Source organism: Aspergillus piperis (assembly GCF_003184755.1).
Source record: "Aspergillus piperis CBS 112811 unplaced genomic scaffold BO85scaffold_14, whole genome shotgun sequence".
In the NCBI taxonomy this organism is placed as follows: Eukaryota; Fungi; Ascomycota; class Eurotiomycetes; order Eurotiales; family Aspergillaceae; genus Aspergillus; species Aspergillus piperis.
This window is the reverse complement of record NW_020291604.1, coordinates 18,771-38,512: the sequence shown is the minus strand read 5'-3', so window position 1 is coordinate 38,512 and position 19,742 is coordinate 18,771. Positions and strand designations below refer to the sequence as shown.

The 19,742-nt window shown below is 51.6% G+C and overlaps 6 protein-coding genes and 1 non-coding gene across 7 annotated transcripts; 4 read left to right on the top strand and 3 right to left on the bottom strand.

The window, feature by feature from the left end:
• Positions 1–110: 110 nt before the first annotated feature.
• Positions 111–2,170, top strand: BO85DRAFT_64885 (DUF2841 domain-containing protein). The gene is made up of 6 exons (XM_025665558.1): positions 111–177; positions 384–457; positions 511–721; positions 780–849; positions 903–1,492; positions 1,561–2,170. Exons 2-6 carry the CDS (start codon positions 455–457, stop codon positions 2,052–2,054), a joined length of 1,368 nt encoding a protein of 455 aa, XP_025513624.1. The 5' UTR covers positions 111–177; positions 384–454; the 3' UTR covers positions 2,055–2,170.
• A 1,640-nt stretch (positions 2,171–3,810) lies between these two features.
• BO85DRAFT_t188 lies at positions 3,811–3,881 on the top strand. The gene has a single exon. It is a non-coding gene; the product is annotated as a tRNA-Gly (tRNA).
• A 379-nt stretch (positions 3,882–4,260) lies between these two features.
• BO85DRAFT_521577 (uncharacterized protein) lies at positions 4,261–6,033 on the bottom strand. Its single transcript, XM_025665207.1, has 7 exons — positions 5,893–6,033; positions 5,783–5,816; positions 5,532–5,642; positions 5,448–5,479; positions 5,276–5,393; positions 5,017–5,213; positions 4,261–4,957 (listed from the first exon to the last, which is right to left on the bottom strand). The coding sequence occupies exons 1-7, from the start codon at positions 5,932–5,934 to the stop codon at positions 4,490–4,492; spliced, it is 1,002 nt and encodes a 333-aa protein (XP_025513623.1). The 5' UTR covers positions 5,935–6,033; the 3' UTR covers positions 4,261–4,489.
• Positions 6,034–7,214: 1,181 nt separating this feature from the next.
• Positions 7,215–11,843, top strand: BO85DRAFT_64832 (uncharacterized protein). The gene is made up of 4 exons (XM_025665557.1): positions 7,215–7,797; positions 7,856–7,946; positions 8,006–11,107; positions 11,164–11,843. Exons 1-4 carry the CDS (start codon positions 7,619–7,621, stop codon positions 11,740–11,742), a joined length of 3,951 nt encoding a protein of 1,316 aa, XP_025513622.1. The 5' UTR covers positions 7,215–7,618; the 3' UTR covers positions 11,743–11,843.
• Positions 11,844–12,801: 958 nt separating this feature from the next.
• On the bottom strand, positions 12,802–15,503 carry BO85DRAFT_497916 (uncharacterized protein; the record flags this gene model as incomplete). Its single annotated transcript, XM_025664009.1, has 12 exons — positions 12,802–13,071; positions 13,188–13,240; positions 13,304–13,423; positions 13,456–13,520; positions 13,607–13,673; positions 13,976–14,072; positions 14,135–14,422; positions 14,636–14,717; positions 14,772–14,917; positions 15,004–15,070; positions 15,339–15,394; positions 15,486–15,503. 12 exons carry the CDS (start codon positions 15,501–15,503, stop codon positions 13,000–13,002), a joined length of 1,131 nt encoding a protein of 376 aa, XP_025513621.1. The 3' UTR covers positions 12,802–12,999.
• A 41-nt stretch (positions 15,504–15,544) lies between these two features.
• On the top strand, positions 15,545–17,132 carry BO85DRAFT_497914 (putative APSES transcription factor Xbp1; the record flags this gene model as incomplete). The annotated part of the gene is made up of 4 exons (XM_025664008.1): positions 15,545–15,866; positions 15,923–16,038; positions 16,086–16,170; positions 16,217–17,132. The coding sequence occupies 4 exons, from the start codon at positions 15,545–15,547 to the stop codon at positions 16,951–16,953; spliced, it is 1,260 nt and encodes a 419-aa protein (XP_025513620.1). The 3' UTR covers positions 16,954–17,132.
• Positions 17,133–17,650: 518 nt separating this feature from the next.
• On the bottom strand, positions 17,651–19,710 carry BO85DRAFT_424364 (MFS transporter). Its single transcript, XM_025658040.1, has 2 exons — positions 18,083–19,710; positions 17,651–18,013 (listed from the first exon to the last, which is right to left on the bottom strand). Exons 1-2 carry the CDS (start codon positions 19,541–19,543, stop codon positions 17,696–17,698), a joined length of 1,779 nt encoding a protein of 592 aa, XP_025513619.1. The 5' UTR covers positions 19,544–19,710; the 3' UTR covers positions 17,651–17,695.
• Between the last annotated feature and the right edge of the window lie 32 nt (positions 19,711–19,742).

Below are 19,742 nucleotides of genomic sequence, written 5' to 3'. Positions count from 1 at the left end.
GTCTGAACTTGAGTTGCTTTTTCCTTCCCCTTCGGACGCGGTCCTGGAGGCGAGCCAACGGTTTAATAATTTCTAATAGAGACAGGAAATATATTCGCGCACGCATATAAGATTGCATGAGGGGCGTCGCGGATCCGGAAACGAAACGAAGCTGAAGCCCAGGTTGAGGACGATCCGGTAAGCTTAACACGGCGAGTGGATCTATTGGCCACTCCCCCCATTCTCTTTGCAATATTGCTGGTCTTTGCCTCTTGCCTCAGTCCTGTTCTTTTAAAAATGCTCCTTCTCGTGCCTTGCTTCTGAGACTCACTTCTTTCAACTGTACACGCTTCTTCTCTGTCTCCTGCGCGACTGCGACCAGAAGCCTGATCGAACTCTTACAGGTCATCCCACTGAAAAGTATACCTTGATCCCTTGAGAGTCATCACATTCAAATCTCTTGTTTTCTGCTTCCATGGTATGATTGATGGCTGTGGCGATTGTTATGGCAACGCAAGCTGACTGTGCCAGTCTCACACTCCCGTGTCCATGGATGCGCCATTAGACGGGCTGGCTTGTATGCACTTCGCCCTCATCTACATAGACGACAATGGCAAATTACGTTTCGAGGCCTCGCAATCCATCGCGAACAACTGCCAGACGATCCTCTCTCCCAGCGTGACGGAAAACTTTCTGCGTGCGGTGGCACTGTCGGGCAAAGGTGATCCATCCAAAATGCTCGGTAGGGTTCCTTGTCGACGTCTCGCACGGATACCTTGTTGACACCAACACAACAACAGAAGACATCAGAGGCAGAAGCCCACTCTCCCCAGAATCTCCAAGCGCCAGCGATTTATCAGCTAAACAAATGTACTTGCGCCCTTTCTCAATCTCAATGCGACCCAACCACTGATCATCTTCAGGTTCCACTCCACCACAGAACCTCCTCAGTCCAAAAGGAAGCGGGTATCCCATGAATGCCTCGTTCCCATGAGCATCACCTGTCACCAGAAGTCCATGCTGCCCGTGCGCAATACCGGCCTTCTGCGCAGATACTATGAGAAGGCTTTTGACAGCCTGCAGCAGATCAACTGTCGCATCCTGGCCAAAGCATACATCAAGCTCGTGGAGCCCCGGAAACAAGTCAACTATCCATACAATGGACGCAAGATCATATCCGGATCATCGCAGCAATTTGACCCTGAGCTGACCAAGCCAGCCTGGTGGCCGGCGGGTGTTACTCACCGTGAACCAGATCATCTTCTGAAGGCGGGTGTGTATTTCATCACTCTGCTTCGTCCATCAGTTGCGCTAACGTTGGATGTAGAGCGTATCCGCCTGCTTGTCCATATTCTCTGCGAGCTGCGTGAAAGTCACGCTATCTGCGTGGAGAAATTGAAGGAAGCCGACCAGTCTGTACGGCGCCAAATTGCTCCCGTCGAACGTATCCCCGTGCTCGATGAGATCTACCACGTACGAGAGGAGGAAGAACGATACCTAGACGGTCGAACAGGTAAGCGCCTCCCATCCACTATTGGGTTATTGGGTCTTTTGGACATGTCTCATACTTAGCAACTGCAGATGGCTCCGCCGTGATTTGCGTTTCCCGCGTCCACCTCCCCGAGCTCACCGACTCCCAAACTCTGGGCTCACCCACCCAGACCCTCAAGGAAAGCAATCCCGTCTATAGGAAGGAAATTCCTGATCTCGAATCACACACATCCGTCTTTCCGTCCACCGCCACCACATCCCCGCTCACGTCAAAGCCACCCACATCGAAGGCGTCAGACCCCTGCAAGCCTCCTATCCCTACAGCATGGGATACCGACGCATCGGCCTCGTTCGCGCCGCTAAAGCGTCACCGCGAGGGCGACTATCCTCTCGACCTCACCGGAGGGGCCATGTTCCACCAGGAGCCAGCAGCGGCAGCAGCAGCAGCCGCGACAACAACCTTGGACGCCAATCCTTATTCAATGAAGTATTACCCACACAGCCAAGCACAGCAGTCCTTACCTGTTATGGGGCTTTCCGGAGATCTTGGGAGCTGCACACATCCATACTACTTTAATTATTAGACTTCTTTTCCCTTTGTTATGGGTTTTCTTTGTTTCCTTTGTTTCTCGGGTCCGGTTGGGGTTTTAGCAGGGCGTGATGACGGTCGTGTCTTCCTCTTTCTTTCTTTCCTTGTTTCTTTTGTCCTCGTCATTCATGTAATGCGGTTATTGGGAGGAACGGCCTAAAAGAAGGGACATACTCATATACCATAATACTTACTTAATATTTTCACCAGTGCGGCGGGAGCACCATCAACCCCAGGATACATGCTTTGTCTTCCCTTCTTCGTCTTTTTTCGGTTGCGATTTTTTCAGGTACATATATAATGAGGGGGACGGGGAGGGGGATGAAGTTGAAGACTTGAAACGAAAAGTTGGTGTACATAACGATATACAGAAGACTAATCGAACCAGCCCGCAGAAGGGAGAATCCTGAATCTGAAAACAGCTCAGTAGTATAGACAATGACCATTCGCATGATCCCAGAATGATGTGAAAAGAAGAGGAAACATACCCACCTCTTATACCAACTCGACCTCCTCCAGAGAGAAAGAGGGAAAAAAAGGCACCGAGTTACCAAGCCTGCCAACTCTCTTTAACCTTCAGATTTCGTTTCGAAAAGCAAGGGATGCCTTGCAGTGTTTTCCGTGTGCTTTGGCCTTCATTCAGATCTCGGTAGATCTTACCTGCCTTGCTCCAGAATCTTGTTTCAACTGACACTTGCAACGCACAAACCCCTCCAGTTCCCAGTTTCATGGGACTGGAAACAAGTTTGGTTTGAAGCTGCTCTTACTCCGTGGTACTCTTCTCTACTGTGACTATAATATACACACATATACACGCGATGGTGATGAGCAGATAGATATCGTGCATTGGCCTCTTCTCCTTCCAATCTCAAAAAATGCTAACTGCCTGATTGCGTGTACATCCATCCATCCATCCATCCATCCATCCATCCCTAGATACGCTTTCAGTTGAACGCCGTTTAATTATTTATTTATCGGGTATATTGATTACTTGGCTGTCATGTTCGTTTTTTTTTTCTTGGCTAGTAGTGCAGAGGCAAAAGCTTTTTCAGCTAAGCCATGTTGCTTCCACTTTTTCTGGGGTTCAGATCATTGAATTTTGCGGGGTTTGAAATCGATATTTGATTTAAGTATATCCCGGTTTTACACTGCATTTGCTCTAGAATACTAAAACTACTACTATGTATTGTGGATTATTGTTCGCTACTTATTTACTTACCTTTGAGGTCAGTCAGTCAACCCTTCTTTTCTTTTCTTTCTTTTCCTTTTCATCTTAGTACCTTTTTTCTCTTGCTTTGAGTGACATAACTTCTGGGTAAATTGAAGCAGTGGATGAGTGTGGCGTAGCCGTGTATGCATGATCATAATATAAGTATTGGCGGTTGAAATTTGATTGAAGTTTGCTGATTCATGTCCTGCATGCAATCCATGTCTGCGTAGGTAGTAGTAGTTGCCTTGTTGTGACTAATATAAATATATCGGGGTGCGGGGAGCATAACCTAGACTAAGTAGTACTTGGCTTTTTGGCCTGACTGCTGCTTTTAGTAGGGTTTGACTAAAAGTATTGTATATGTACTTGGCATGTATAGACACAGAAGTATATCATTGAAGATGGAGTAAAAGATCGAATAGAAGGTTTCAGGGGTACTAGGTAGGTGAGTTAATTGTTGACATTCGGGATTTGAACTATTTACCAAGTGTGGGCTTTGTTGGGCTATATATTAATATAAGTACACCTCTTCCATCAACTAGCATCATTGGTCTAGTGGTAGAATTCATCGTTGCCATCGATGAGGCCCGTGTTCGATTCACGGATGATGCACAGAAATTTCTTTTTTGTGTTTTTGGGTTGGCTAGCTGCTATATCAGTACTAGTGGTAGTCTTTTTGGTTCCCGTTGCCGCTCCCGCTCAGGCTAGTTTAGGTAGGCCCCGTAAACATAAGAATTGTACTCCGTAGGGCTGTACGAAACTACACTGGAAACATTGAGCGTTGTCATATGGAGTTGAACTACTTTGTCATGGTGATGCGTTGGGACTTTATACCAAGTACATACTGCGCAATATATATCGTGACTAGAAACGCTAGTCTGTATCGAAATACTCCCGACTAGCTTGCCTACGTCACTACTCCGTAGTACTGGCACTAAATCCGAGGTAAAGTTTAATCGGACAGAAAATCAAGTCATACGGTGATTACATTCGACAAGTTGCAGCATAATTCGCAGCCAGCATAGAAACATACAAATATCGTCCGCAAACCCTCGAAACGCATCCTCCCGGTTAGTCATCATACACCCAACCAATCCATCCTACTTGGATGTCACTGCTACCAATTCTTACCACCCCTGCCACTACCCCGCAATTTCCACAACTCCATCATCCGAGTAATCCCGACCAATAGCCGATCCTGCATGAAAGGCCTCGGTTCCCTAAGCTGCCAGAAGAGGCTCCGACTTCACCTGCTCAGCAGGCTGTTCGATCGTCTCCACAACGGGCTCCTGGGCGGCCACGGGCTCCTCCTTGGGTGCCTCCGGGAAGTCAGTCGTCTTGATCTCGGGCTCGGCTTCAGGCTCCTTCTTGATAACGGGGGCGGGTGCCCGAGCCATCTCGGGGGTTGCAGAGCGACGCATGTATCCCTGGGCCTTGGCGCTGTAGTCACCAACATACTGCCTCACAACACCCGTGGCATGGGCAGTGCGTTCTTCAGCAAGATCCTTCAGCTGGTGGGCCTGGCTGTTGACAACTTCCTGGGCGTGCTCAATGTGGGCATCGATGACTTCACGGTTGTTGATGTAGACCAAGGGTCCCATGTAGGCGATGGTGACCGCAATCAAAGACAGTCCCCAGAAAGGAAGGAACTTGATCAACCAGTAGGCGGTGAAAGCGGCAAAGAAGGACTGCACATTGTTTTAGTATTGGCCCGAGTCGCAAGGAACTTTGAATTGTCTAAACGTACGGCAATGGTGTGGACAATGTTCTCGGCGAACAGAACACGCTGGAACTCAATGAGGACAAAGTCGATGAGCTGCTCAAGGTCCTCCAACACAGCCTCGATAGTCTCCTTGGGCACGGTGTAGTACTTGCGAGGCCGGAACGAGCTCACGACACTCTGTGACAAAGCAAGTCTGCCGCCGACCTCGACAATAGCGGTGACTAGTACAATCGGCGATCAGCATATGTTGTTGTTCCTGTGCGGGACCTGCGACTAAACCTACATCCCAGAACCACATAGATGAATTTGAAGAACCAACGGAGGAGAGGAAGGTAACGGGCGGCAAAGATGAATGTGACGACACTCGCGAAGGAGATGGCGGTAGCTCGGGGTTGCTCCCACTATAACAATCAATTAGACGGTGACGCGCCTGGCGGCATCCAGGATCAACATACGCTCAAAAGGCTGTACAGCAGCGAGTGGTAGTCTGGACCGGGTCAGCAGAGAGCGCCTGCAAGCTGATTTGTGTCATAACGTACAGGTCAAGGGTTGACCGGTCGCAGTGGTAGATGAAGGGCTAGTGTTCCTCAAGTCGCGGAATTCTTGACCAGTGCGGGACGCCTCGGACTTGATGTTCTCGGCAATGGGGCCTAAATCGAGTGTATGTCAGATCAATTGGTCATGAAGTCACCAATTTCGAGCGGTAAACACGAAGCAGGTGTGCCTGGAGTCAGCTATTTACCCTTTGCGAGTGCGCCTAAGCGAGGGAGTAACGGTCAGTTCGTGTAACCTTCACTGGGAACATGTGCGTGGGAGATTCGGAACTGCGATCAGAGACTAAATCAGCTTCAATGCGTCCTCACAGAACAGCATAAGACAAAAACGGGCGACAGCTCGTACCTTACTGTGGCCATTTGTGTCGGGATACCTCACGTCAGCCATGGTGGAAAGTCGTGTGTGCGTTTCGGAAGGTCTGGAGGATTTTCGGGAGGAAAAGATAAGGAGGAAAGTGCCGGGGACTAGAGAGCGGGTTCAGGGGAAGTTTCAAGGCGGGTTGAAATTAAATAATACAAGGGAAGACGAAGAGAACGACCGAGGCAAGAAGGAAAGAAAAGGGAAGATTAAGAAAGTTGGCGACGGAGGGGTGAGAATGGGCGGGAGGATAAGGAGAGAGAGAGAGAGAGAGAGAGAGGGAGAGGGAGAAAGAGGAGAGGAGCGGGTGATGCAATGATCGTGTGCTGAGTTGCTTGCTTGCTTTGCTTTGCTTTGCTTTGCTTTGCTTGGTTTTTGGCCTTTTTCTCGCGCCTTCCAAGCGGAAAGGGCCCGCATGTGACGATGGACCCGGTGTTTCGGACTATCTTTTAGTTAGCCTGGCCAGCCGTTAACTAACTACAAGGTATTGTCTTGTCTACAGGTTAGTGATCTATCTAGCTAATGAGCTACTGGATATTAATGATCAGTTTTCCCATCCCTCTTGCAAGACGGTGTGGGCGTAATGCAAGGGGTTCCGATACACGAGTCTACCTGAAGTAAGTAGGTGTTGGCTCCATGGTTGACTATCCTACTTACGATCTACTCGAACCATTCCATCACCCATCCCAGCTATGGCCCTTTGGTTCTCCTCCCTCATCCGGGATCCTTCGCCTTTCCCATGCAGAAAACCTGCAAAGTTCCCAACTCCCTCGATGCTTGAGTAACGCCCCGGACTTTCCCCATCGGATCTTTCGAGCGAGCTTCCGGCTATTTGCTGTTCTGTTACCGAGTTCCAGAATGGATTTACGAACTCTCTGTACGGCTACCCTTTGCACTCTGAGATGATGTCATGACCGGGTCATAAAGTGGTCAACGTTGGATAATGGTTCCAAAGACCGATGGAAAAGAACGCCATCTCTCCTCTTTATCGCGGCACATTGACTGGTTCCTCCGTCACCTCTCGATTGTGAAACTGCCCGGTCCGGTATGGTACATATTGGAGGCTGGTTGACAGTCTAAATCTGTGCACTGTGCACAGGGACAGCTGGCGGTGCAGTGATCCTCATGTGAGTCCCATGAGCACAGTAAGGGACCATCACTGTTACATGAAGAAACACTCCGCCCACGTCAGTTCCTGGTCTAAGGCCAGCTCTCGGATGAGCGGTAACAACATGGTTCAATTGGACGGGACTAGCGATGCTTATCGAAAGGGGAGTGGAAAATAGATAGATACACCGTAGAATCAAGCCAGAAAAGTCAAAATGGCCAGAGAAACGCCTCAGGGGTTATTTGCAGCTACTCCGCATTGCAACTTCCATGAACGGTGATTGTGTCTGGTGTATGATTGATTGATTTCCTCTCCTGCCTAAACCAGAACGTGTATGCCTTCGATATCAGGCACTATGTATGATGCACCGTCACGTGGCATGGCGGGACTCACGCGTTTGCCGATGTTTTGATGCTCGACTCCCGACGACAGGCCATTTCAGCTCACCAGTCGACCTTCAACTCTTATCGCCTTTCCACCACTATTCGATGTTCCCATCGTTGTCTTTCGCTATATTTTAGACCGGGCTCCCGTGCCCTTCGATCATTTACGCCCCTTTCATAGTACTCAGTCAACCCGCTGTGCGATCGCTTTGTTTACGTCGCCATGGCCGCGGCAGGCGCGAGGGCGCAGAAGCCTGTAGGCTCTGCAGCGTGGATCTCAACCGAAAAGGAAAATTTTATGCAGCTGGTGGATCAGGAAATGGAGGAGATTGAATACCCAGTGCGCCATGAGATGGATTGGCTGAATGAACATATGGCCGAGGTTTTCTCCAATAACCAATCGTGGGTCGCGCCAATCTACAGGCTTGACGCATAGTTGTTGACGTTTACTGTTGTATAGTAATTTCGCAGATGTTTTCAAAACCCCGGGAAAGCTACGAGGTAAAACGCCTCGTACAGTGCGGAAGCGGGATGCGAACGAATCTCGAGTGGTGCGTTATATACCAGCTACTTTCTGAACACCTGATATCTGCTAACGTACTGCCCCCAGCCCTTGAGCGAGATCTTCTCATCCGCAAACAACAACAGCAAGACGGAGAATAAATTCAGTGCTAGCCCGGCTGTTCAGCGCTCACCAACCAAGCCCGTCACTGCGGCTGCAGGCCCAGCTACTGCGACGGAAGCCAAGAAGACCACGGAGAAAACATCACAACCCGAGTACCCAGATCTGACCCAGAACCTCAACTCCTTCCCGCAATACAACACGGACTCGGGCTACCATGGCATGCCGGAAGACGAGAGGGACGAAGAAGAGGAAGAAGACGATGTGGTCCTTACACAAGTGCAGCCCGAGTCGCAGTCCTCTACTCAGCCCATGGATCAAGAGCCTAGTGCTGCCGAAGAGCAACTCCACCAACCGCATGAAGAACGCCGTGCTACAGGGGCGTCTTTCCACTCCGCTCGCGAGGATGTGCACCAGCGCGAAGAAACAGTTGAGCCTGAGGTAACTGAACCATCGCCTAAGCGGAATGTTAGCACAAGTCCTCAGAAGCAAAAGTCACCGACGAAGAATACAGAGGATGTTGATGAGGCGCCACCGCAACCTGAGGAGGAACCTGAAGATAAGATCATGTCAGACGTGGACTCAGAACAAGAGCCGGCGTCGGAGTCGGCGCGTAAGGGCATCGTTGAGCTGGAACCTGAACATGCGCCGGAACCAGAGGCAAAACCAAGCGCTCAGGCCCATCAAGAACCCGGACCTGAAGAAGAGCCCGAAGCCACGCCCAGACGCGAATCCCCGCCCACGGAGAAAGCCGCACCAAAGCCAGTATCTAGTCCGCTTAAGGATACGAAATCGAGCCCGCCAACAAATGCAACTTCGCAACCTCGAGAACATCATCAGGACGACCCAGATGACGCAAATGACGACATGGCCCTCGATAGTCTCGATGAAATCGGCTCACCTTCGGAAGGATCTCCAGTACGCCCGCCGATTCGCAAGAGCAGTCTCACTTTTGCATCACTCCCAGCTCGCGAACCGCTGACGAAGAAGAGCCTGGGAGGCTCGAGAATTTCCCGCACGAGCCATCTCGACCTTAACAAGCTTAGTAGCGCCGGGGGTTATCTGGGCAGACAGACCGGTGGGCATCGGACGACCCAGCATGTTGCGGAGGACAGCAATATCCATGACGACAGGATGGATATCGATGACAAGAAAGATGTCACAGAGGAAACTAGAGATGCCGAGACCAGAGCCAGCAAGCTTCACAACAAGTCATCGACTCAACTCCTACACGAGAAAATCAGCATGCTCGGCAAGCTTCAGCCTTCTCGACCTACCAAGTCCATTCCTTCTGTCCCTGGCTTGTCGACTGCGCAGGTGACATACCCTGAACTTCCCACTGCCAAATCCGAAGCCAAGCAGGAGCCATCCGGCTCGAAGCCTCGCGAGACCCCGGCCCCTGACTCTGCCGCTGATGACGACTGGATCAAGCCACTGAATTCGCCCTACCGGCCAGATGTACGTGCCAGCCAGAAAGCTGGTAGCTTGGGCAAATATTCCGTCGCTCGGATACCCCGAGGTGGTGAGGAAGACCGTCCTTCCGTTGATAGGGAACGAGATGTCCATCCCACGGAGGAGCCGAGAACTAGCTCTAAGCACGCCTCAGATGCAGCTCGCGGAAAGTCGTCAACACCGTCCTACTCATCACCACAGCGACCTGCCCATCAGAAGAGTGCGTCTGCAAATCTTGATAACCAGATGTCCACAACCCCGGTTGGCTCACCGGCCGAGCGCTACGATGGTCCGATAAGTGCATCCAAATCGCGGCTTCAGTCTATCGTGCAATCCGCCAAGGGCCTTTTCATGAATACTGGGGGTGTTACAGCTGCCGCCAGAGTCGAATCTGCTTCTCCGGACCAACCGAGATTGAGGCATACAGGACGATTGGACACAGATCGTAATAGGGAAAGCCAGCGGCCGCAGTCGACACAGCCTCCGAGCCCTCCACGCCAAGAAGGCCGCCGGACGCGCAGCTCCACTGAAAGAGAGGAGAAGCGCAGACAGAAGGAGCTTGAAGACCGCCAGAAGGAAGAGGAGCAGGCGGAGAGAGCCCGGCAACTGGAGAAACAGAGAACCATGAAACTCAAGGCGCCACAGGAGAAGCCGACCGCTGACCCTGAAGCTCGCGCGCCAACCACCGAGTCAGCTACTGTGTTGCCGACGCAAAAGACATCGCACCTACAGAAACCATCCAAGGAACCAGAGCCTAGCATCGAAGCCGGACCCAAACTTGTCGCACCAAGTTCCGTCTCACAGCAGCAATCATCAAAGCAAAATGAACGTCGCCCTCTCAAGCCGGCTCGCGAGGTCCAGAAACCGAAGCCTCAGCCCGTGTCAATTCGCGTCGGCAGCGCACTCTCCCGGCAAATGCCGCTAGCGTCGCAAGTGTCTTCCAACACTCGAGAGTCTAGCGTCCCTGCACCAACTCCAGCCTCGGCTTCCAAACCGTCGACTCTGAAGAAGAAGGCTAGCAATACCTCATTACACACAGCCTCTTCTAACAGCAGTTTCAAGAGCTCTATATCCAGTCAGTCGCAGAGAAAAGCCCAACTTGCAAGTGAGAGGAAGAGAGAGCAAGAGGAGCGCGAAGCAAGACGCCGGGAGGAGCAGAGACGCGAATTGGAACGGAAGCGTGCCGCTCAGCAGCAAGAAGAAGCTCGTCGTCAGGAGATGCGCAGTCGGGCGGAGGCTGAGCGCCGGGAGCGACTTGCTGCCGAGGATCCAAAGAAGGCCGCCCACATGCAAGCCATTGAAAAACGCCGCTTGGAGAATCAGCGCAGACTAGAGCGCCAGGGAAGCCAGCAGCCCGAGGCAAGCCAACGCAGCGAGCTTGGTGCAGCTAGACCAGCCTCACGACTGGGCTCGATTCAGCCGTTCAATCGGTCAATTAACCAGCCCCAACCCAACCCCGCTAAACCGCCCAAGAGAGGGCTTGATGACGAGGCCAACCACCGACCGACAGCACCGAAGTCTGCTACCATGCAGCCGTCGGGCGAGACCAAACGTAGGAGGACAGAGGATGAGCAAAGCCGCATGTCCTCTATGCGTCCGGCGATGGCTCCGCCGATCCGTCAATCGAACATTCGTAAGGTGAGTACTACGCGAGTTTTTGAAATGTCTTTGAGCAGCGCTGACCGTGTAACGAGGAACCGACACAGCCGTCCATTTTTGGTCATACACAGCCTTCTGTTGCACATCAATCCGGCTCCTCAATCTTCAAGACGGGTCAGGCCCAGCGACCCGGGCATCCACTGGATATGGCCAAATACGCCAGTGGCAAGATCCCCTTTGCGGAACCCCCCAGCGTGCAGCCGGCTGCACACCGAACTCCTGCCGCCGCTAGTGCGTCTCAAAAGGCACCGGTCAAGGAGTCACCGAAGTATCCGAATGGTGAGAACATCAACCTTCCCGAGATTGCGACCGACAGTGAGGACGAGGACTCGGATGCGGAGATGCTTCCCGTGCCCAAGTGGGCCCAGCCCAAGGAACTGGAATCCCTCCTGCGCCAGCAGGAAGGCATGGAGGTGGATTCTATTTTCGGCCCTATTGCTCCCTTCTCCCTGGAGGAGACCTTCAAGTCGGACAAGAAAATCAAGAAGTTCCGTGAGCGTACGAGTAGCGCGAACTGGTCTGGCGCCGATGGGCTGACACAGGACGAGATCCGACGTGACCTAGCTGAGCGGCAGCGTCTGCGCCTCAACGGTGGTTGGTCCTTTAATGGATAAAGGGTGTTTTCATAATGTTTTCTGGTTAGGTGTTTGTCTATACTTTCACTGGGGGTTGGCCTACATGACTTATTTGGGATGCTTTCATGTTATTGAGGACGTTTCTTGCAGGACAAATTTCTGGGTGGGTGGCATAACAGGACCGGCGTTGAGCAGATTGCGTGTTTGATTACCTTCTAGCTATACTACCAGACACCACTTAATGCATGTATGCATTCCTTATTTCTTGATACTTCAATTTCATGTTTCTTCTTCCTCCCTTTTCCAAAGTACGTTCTTTTACGTCTGCGACCGGAAGATGCGGGCGATGGTTCAGGAACCGCAGTGGCTAAAAGGCCCGATAAGCGTCTTGTCTGTCCTCCCCAGACTTCGAAAAGAAAGGCTCGAGTTCCAAGGAAGGTCGTATCACCCGGTGACGACACGACCATCGCCTTCCAGTTTTAGGGAGGGATCACCATCCCAGCGGCGAATCCTCGTTCACGACCGCTGCAGGTCAGATAAGCTCCTGTTCCTCGATACTCGCCGGCCGCTCAGAAGGCCGCGGCATCCTCGAATGCAACCCGACGACGGGTTTGCGGTTCTAGATCCAGGAATGTGGTACATAAGAAAGCGAGGTAGATGTGGGAAGGAAGAACTGGGATGTAGCAGCTTCTCAATGCTGCATGAGCTGATTTAGTGGTCACCAAATGGGTAGCTGAGAGGCTACTGGGATACACCGATGACTGACTCCTACTACTACTCATTGCTAATAGTTGGTATGTATGTCTCAGGCCTTGAGAAAGAAGGGTAGCTGCAGGATCAAAAATTGCCTTTCCTCTGTACTCGCTTACTGTGCAGTTGTATGCATTAGTTTCTGCTTGAAAGTCACAGCCTTGTCGGAGGGATTTGTATGGCCCTTGCGGTTAATGCCAAATAGGAGAAATACTTGTTCATCGTGCGTTTGTTGGCATGCAGTTATTGCTTTTTCTTCCTTTGGGGGCGGTGGGGAAAGGGAGGGGGGGTTCTGACTGGGACATACTTCTTACCACAGATTATAAGCATGCCATGCGAGTTACTATCCCTGTTCAGCTTGTGTAGAGAAGATCAGAAGCCAGTTGGAAGTACGAGTACAAAGTCGGCACATGAATAAGTTAGCAGTGACGATGGATTGGGAAGGCGCCACGGGACCCGCCCGGAAGTACTGCAGTCAGTCCCGCTCGGGAAGGAGCGATAAACTAATGGACTACGGGGTACTACTGCATGCTCTAGTATACCTTCTCAGTTTCTACTGTCTCTTTCATCTTCTTCCATCCAACTCCTTCCCTCTGTGCTCCCAGCCTGAGCCTGAGCCTATTTCTTTCTGTCTTCTGACTACAACCCATCTCAAGAGGATCCGCTACGTTCTCACAGCCTAAACATACCCTCGCAGCCAATCACTGTCCTTCATGGTCACCCAAAGGCTAAACATCACGTTTCACAAACACATGCGATGACTCCCCTCTTCGCCCCTCAAACAAGCCTAGAACATACCCTGTTCCCCCAATGTCTAATTCTGGGGAGGTCAGAAAGGCTAATTTGGCACGTGTGGCAGCCTGAGTAATTTCCCATTGTCTTGAATTGAGTTTTTCCTCTGCCTTTCTCAGACCAGCCCCCCTGTCGCGGTCTACCCATCCACTAACCACCAGAGAACCTGTCGTACTTCCTGAGTCGTCAACTCTAGCTGACACTTAGTACCGCTCGGCCGGAATCCTTCTCTATTGTCTTCTAACGCCGATTCCAAGCCGCTGCGCTTCTCCCCGCTGGGGCTCGGCTGCGCCTTTGAGGGACTGACTGGACCTGTTGGACACAACAGGGTTATTTGGAAGCACAGATGAGTAGAAGGAACCAGAGAGCTGGCACGCCACAGAATCGTGGGGCCCCGGCACAGAATCCCGCGTGGAAGCTCAGCATTACTGGGACCAGCGGGATGGTCTGCTTTATCGGGGCTGACATCTCTCTCTACCTTTTCTAATGGACGTAAAAGCCAGATCTGGCCCGGGGAGTGATCTACAGACTGAGATTAGGTGACTCTGCTGTCATTGAGTACTGCTTCCATGCAGTAAGGCCTGAGTTTGAAGCTGTGCTAGTGAGGTTCCCCATACCAGAGGTGTCGTCCGATAAAATGATTTATAGTGTGACCATGGGTTTTCATCCTTCGGCTTGGATGAGCTCGTGAAAAAAAAGGGCCCATACTGTCGACAGTAGTACCTAGTACATGCCCGTCGGCAGTCATCGGCTGGAGCGGATGTGAGACAATCGAGGCCAGTTCCTTTCCTTTCCCATTCCAAAACTGAGATTCCTAGCTTGGCCTCCTCAGCCCGCCAGCCACAAAGTCACCACAGTACAAAACATCGTTCTGAAAGGCTTTCAGCACCCCTGAGATCCGATGGAAATTATAAGCTGGCGGAAAAGCAGCGTCTGGTGATACAAGAGCGAGCTGCGGCTTCCCGTTGGTCTGAGACCTCTCAAATATCCGCCTCGCCGAGCCAGTCTCATCTAGCCCTGCTCGTTCGTTATTGGTCATACGAGTAAAATGCCTAGTCCCCCGGTTGCTCGAGCAGCTCGTCATATGTACTTCAGATCGGTTGCTAGATGCTCGTGGACGGCATGAGTTCGCCGTCTGGCGACCGGCCTGCAGAGCCAAGATGTCATCATCAGCAGGCTCCAGACGATACAGTACGAGAACGTCATGTAGATCCCCATTTCAAGGTTTGGGAATCTTGGCCCCCCTTTTAGCCTTGTTACTGGGGTTATCGTGCCATCAGTGTGCAAATAAGGGCTATCAAGGCCTAAAAGGTTTACGACATTGGCACCAATACTGGTCAATTGCACAGGACATCCACAATGCCGTACGAGTCCCTAAAACCTAATACACCGTCTGATCTGATGGTATTGCATCGCGACCCTGGTCGTGGGTAACTCCAGATGGGCGGTGGAACGAAGGTGGCCTCGATGAGCTACAGACCTACGTGAGCTCCGGTCATACCAGGATAGTCAATGTCAATGATGACAATGAGATCCCCAGAGCCTGCAATACCCCAGGGGGGTGCAAGTAATCTACAGGGACAGTTGGAGCATTGATTCTCTCAGCCGACATCATAAAGCCTAGGTCTGGTCTCAGAACAGTGGCTGATACCGTCTCGTGATGCTTTGTCAACTATCGGTGAGGTTGTCTCATGAGGGAAACCTCCATCCAACACATTTCTTCAAGCCAACCGTCTATTCGAGAATCTATTTGGGGACTTGGTTCACCGCTGGCCTGAAGCCTCGAGGGCCGGCCAATGGTTTGTTCCATGCAAACAGAACAAGCCTATTTTCCACGGACTCAGCCATTGAGCTCATTCTCCGAAAACCATCAGGGGACGCATGCATTGGCGCTGGTGTAAAAGGAAGACCCTGTAATTTTTCCCGCTTTTCCTTTCTTTTCTTTTTCTATTCCCCTGTGTGTTGTTTTTCCTGGCATGCCATTTCTCTTAGGTAGACTTATTATGGGCGCAGAAAGATCTCCCGACCTTCGGGCTTGAACAACTACTGTGCTCTGAGTCGCCCCGTTACGGTTTGGTAACCTTCATCAAAACCTTCGTAGACCTTCTAGAACTTTGCTAAATGAGCATAGCGAATGGTAAGTCTCAGCCTAAGAGAAGCAGAGAGATCGGTGAAGATGTGCAGTTGCATATCTGACTTTTCTCATCGTTATTTAAGATTTCGATGCCCACCCCTCTCACTTCTACCGAGCCACACATTCTATCTGTCTAATCAGTTGCCTAACTCGACTCATCGCACTATGACCTCTATAAACTCTCTTCTGAACCCCGATATCTCGTGCCCCAGTCTTAACCGGGGGAGCATACAGCGTGGAGTGTCTTTACAGACACCCCGCTCAGAAAGGACGAAGGTCCCCAAAGATCAGCCTTCATTTAGGAGGGGCAAGATCCAGGGCGAAGTTCGCTATCGCGTTCACGATGAGCGCGATGAAGAGCTCAAGAAGATCCACTTGAAGCACAAGCTATACCCCATGGGCAACATAGCAGACTTTCCGGACCGCATTCCCTACACTAGCACAAAAAGGTCATTCAAGGAGCGGACAGGGCGAGAACGATTTGAAGGTGATTGCCCATTATCCTAATTCAAGCCATACGTTGACCGGAAGAGTTTCCCATAGTTTTCCACTACACGTTCGAACTGCCCGACAGCCCCAAAAAGTGGGTGATAACGTGGGATTATAATGTCGGGCTTGTTCTCACAACAGCTCTTTTCAAGTGCAATGGCCATCCAAAGGTGTGTTGCCTACTCTGTGCGTAATAAAGCACATCTGATGGTTTCAGACCGCTCCCGCGAAGGTGTTGAAAATGAACCCGGGCCTCAGCGAGATCACTTACAGCATCACGGGTGGCGCACTCGTCGGACAAGGTAAGTTTGAGTTTCCATCCAGACACCTCCGCTAACTAAGATGAAGGATACTGGATGCCATTTAGGGCTGCAAAAGCGCTAGCAGCCACATTCTGCTGGAATATTCGTTTCCTCCTAACGCCCATGTTCGGCCTCAACTTTCCCGCGCAGTGTATACCCCCAAACGACGCCCGCTTTAACAATATGATCATCGATCCGGAGATAGTTCGTCAAGCCACGGAGGATGTGGCGTACTATCGCAGCCTGGAGCCGCTGGTCCCCAGACGTGGAGGTCATCAAAACTCCCAAGAACTCGACCGAGACCAACAGTGCAAGACCCGAGACGCGTCGCCTTGCCAGCAGACATGTCCGAACGTCTCTCTGCACGATACTGATTGCGTTTCGCCAACCAGCAGCTCTCAGAATTCGTATATGCTGGCAAATACCCCCTACATTACCGACGAAAGTATCTCACCACACGCAGTTTTCGAGCGTGGGATGCGAGAGGATTTCCGGTCAGAGACAAGCTCGCAGCTTACCTTCTATGGTTCCAGCTTATCGAGCAACCACCTCTCCGATGACGACCACAAGAGAGACAGTCAAGATGACCCGCAAGAGAGTTACTGTAGAAGCGACTTATCCTCGGCTGATGTCATCTTGGCTACTGAAATGGTTGATGCCTGCTTCTGGCAGCCAACGGATACTTGTGAGCCTGAGGCTCCCTTGGAGGGTTCCAGGACAGCCATTGCCGCACATGCACTAATGGATTTGCGCAATAGCGGGTTCAGATATAAAATGTTGTAAGTTGACAGGATGACTCCATGCATTTTCTCGGTACCACTTCTTATTAGGGTGTGATCTGTGGTCTTTGTGGAAAGTTGTGCATAGGCTGTTGATTGGATGGATGGATGGCGTTGCGGTTGTTTTCAGTGGATATGTAATGGCGTTGATTATGAATTGCAATTTGATTAGAATAGACTTGGCATGATTGTTCATAGATTGATCTTTATGTATTGTCGCAGGTGCAAATAAACCAGAGGTATGGTTGTGGTTGTTGGAACTATGTCAAGGAGTATTGCTTGTTAGTAAAAAAATCACCAAGTAGAACGTTCTATATCCCCCATCATCACATACCTTACCTTCCCTCCTATATCATTACAGCTACCGCCAGGCTCCAAAAGGCTCCTAGAGTAGTACAAATAAAATCAATACCTACTGCAAGTGTTATTCTTTCCTTTTTCCCTCCCTGCGAACCAAGCTAAGCATGTACTCCATTCGAATGTAGAATGTAGAGTTATCGAAGTCGGATACTAATGTCATCTAATGATCTATAGACGTTGGTTTTTGTTACATGGAAACCGGGAGGGGCGAGGGTAGGAGTGTGTATATGTATGTCATCATTGAATTAAAATTAGCTAATAATCTATCATCTATCTATCTATCTATCTATCCATCCTCCCCACCCATATATACATCTACTATATCTATACCCCCCCCCCATCTACTACTCATTTTTTTTTAACCCCGCCCACTATTCTCATCAGAATTAAACAGCATACCGACTCCACCCGCGGATGACCACACCATACCGATAAAACACATACGGGACGGGAGTCATCAACGCACTAATCGCCCCCAGGATCGTCAACGTCCAATGTACCCCCATATTACCATAAAACGGGATGCCCACGACCGTCATCCCGCCTGCAGCGCAGTAGCGCGACACTGTCATGAAGCCCAGTGCAGAGGCGGCGTAGATGTCGTATGCGTCGATGACGTACATGTATGAGGAGATGAAGACGCAGATGGTGCCGAAGCCGAAGACGGTGGAGGCGATGATGGGGGACCAGATTGAGATTGTGCTCTATTTTCATTACGTTAGTATGGGGGTGAGGGGTATAGATATAAGGAGAAGAGGGGATAGGGGACGTACGTAGTCAGTCCATCCCATCCAGAATAAGCCGATGGGAATGGCGGGAGCGCCGAGCATGGCGAACCAGAGACGGTTCTCAGGACGAGCGACGTGTTTGTGCTGCTGTTGCTGGGTGGGCTTTTGAGTGTCATCGTCGTCGGTGGTAGTAGTAGGGTCGTCGAGGTTGGGTTTCTCATTGGTATCGGCGTTGGCGTTGGGATCGGCAGCGACGATTTCCGAACTGGCCGATCGGGGGGACGCCGCTGCAGATGCAGCAGCGGATGCAGCCGCGTCGGAGAATTCGCGCTTTGTCCAGACGTACACGACGGGGACGAAAAGGCCGGCCATCGAGATGCCGACGTACATGGCGACCCAGACGATGTTGGTTAGGCCCTGGGACAGGCCGTGCACGTCGGAGAAGATGTACGTGTATCCGTCGAAGAAGGTGAAGAGCACGATGTAGATGACGGTCATGTAGAGCGAGATCAGCAGGATGATGGGTTCGTGGATGGTCAGGGCGAATTGTCGCATGCAGGCGGTTCCGATGCGCGAGAACAGAGCTGTCTCCTGGAGATCCATCGATGAGCGGTAGCGGTTGTCGCCCGTTTGGTGGCGGAGGTGGTGTGCCTTCCATTTCAGGAGTAGGGGGCCGTAGGTCTCGGGCTGCACCAGGAGGATCAGGGCCAGGATGAAACCTGCCAGGATGAGGATGATCCAGTTGGTCCAGCGCCAGGAGAGCGTGCCCTCGCCCATGTAGGAAGCGATAACGGGGCCGAGGACGGGCCCGCCGAAGGAGAGGATCGCGTAGAGAGGGAAGAAGAGCGTTTTCTCCAGGGGGTTCCAGAGGTCGGCGATGGTACCGCCGGCGCAAGTCAGCGGCGGGCAGCCGAAGATGCCAGCCAGGAAGCGGAAAGCGAGCTGTGCGCCGATATTTGGGGCTAGTCCTGAGGCCATGACGAAGATCATGAAGAGCGTGAGGGAGCCGGTGTAGACGGCGTTGCGGCCTAGGATTTCGGACAGGGGCCCGGAGACGAGCGAGCCTGCTGCGAAGCCGAGCAGATACATACCCGTTGCGAGCGATGCGACGACGTCGCTGACGTGAAAGGCTGCTGCGTTCTGGGGAAGCACGCCGGATTCGATAGATGAGGCCGCACCGACGGCGAAACCCAGGGCGGACACCATCAGGGTTGCGCCGATGCGGGTGGCGCGGCTGTAGTTGCGCGGATTGATGGGATCATGGTCACCGTCCCAGTCGACGAGAAAGACGGATGAGGAGGTGCCATCACTCTCAACTACGTCCTTCAGCTGCACACCTGGCAGCAACGGACTAGAACGGCGGCGTGAACCTGTGTTAGGAGCGTCTTCGGGGATCCCCTCCGGCAGGTCATCTTTGGCGACACCTGGTCGGGCAAACTCCGGGAAATCTTCGAGTTGTTTGCGCACGGCATGGCCAATGCGGCGGTACTGAAGATAGGCCTGCATGAAGGGGAGATGTCTGTCAGTGGGAGATGCACAGGAAGAGAAGAAGGAAAGAAAAGGAAACAGACGAGAGAACCACCTTGGAGACGACGAGAACTACGCAAATCCTGGAACTAAAGCATTGCTGAATAATGGCAAGGCCAGTATCGGTCGATAATTAAGGTCCGGAAAGACGCAATCTCCTTCAACAGCGGGTCTTGCT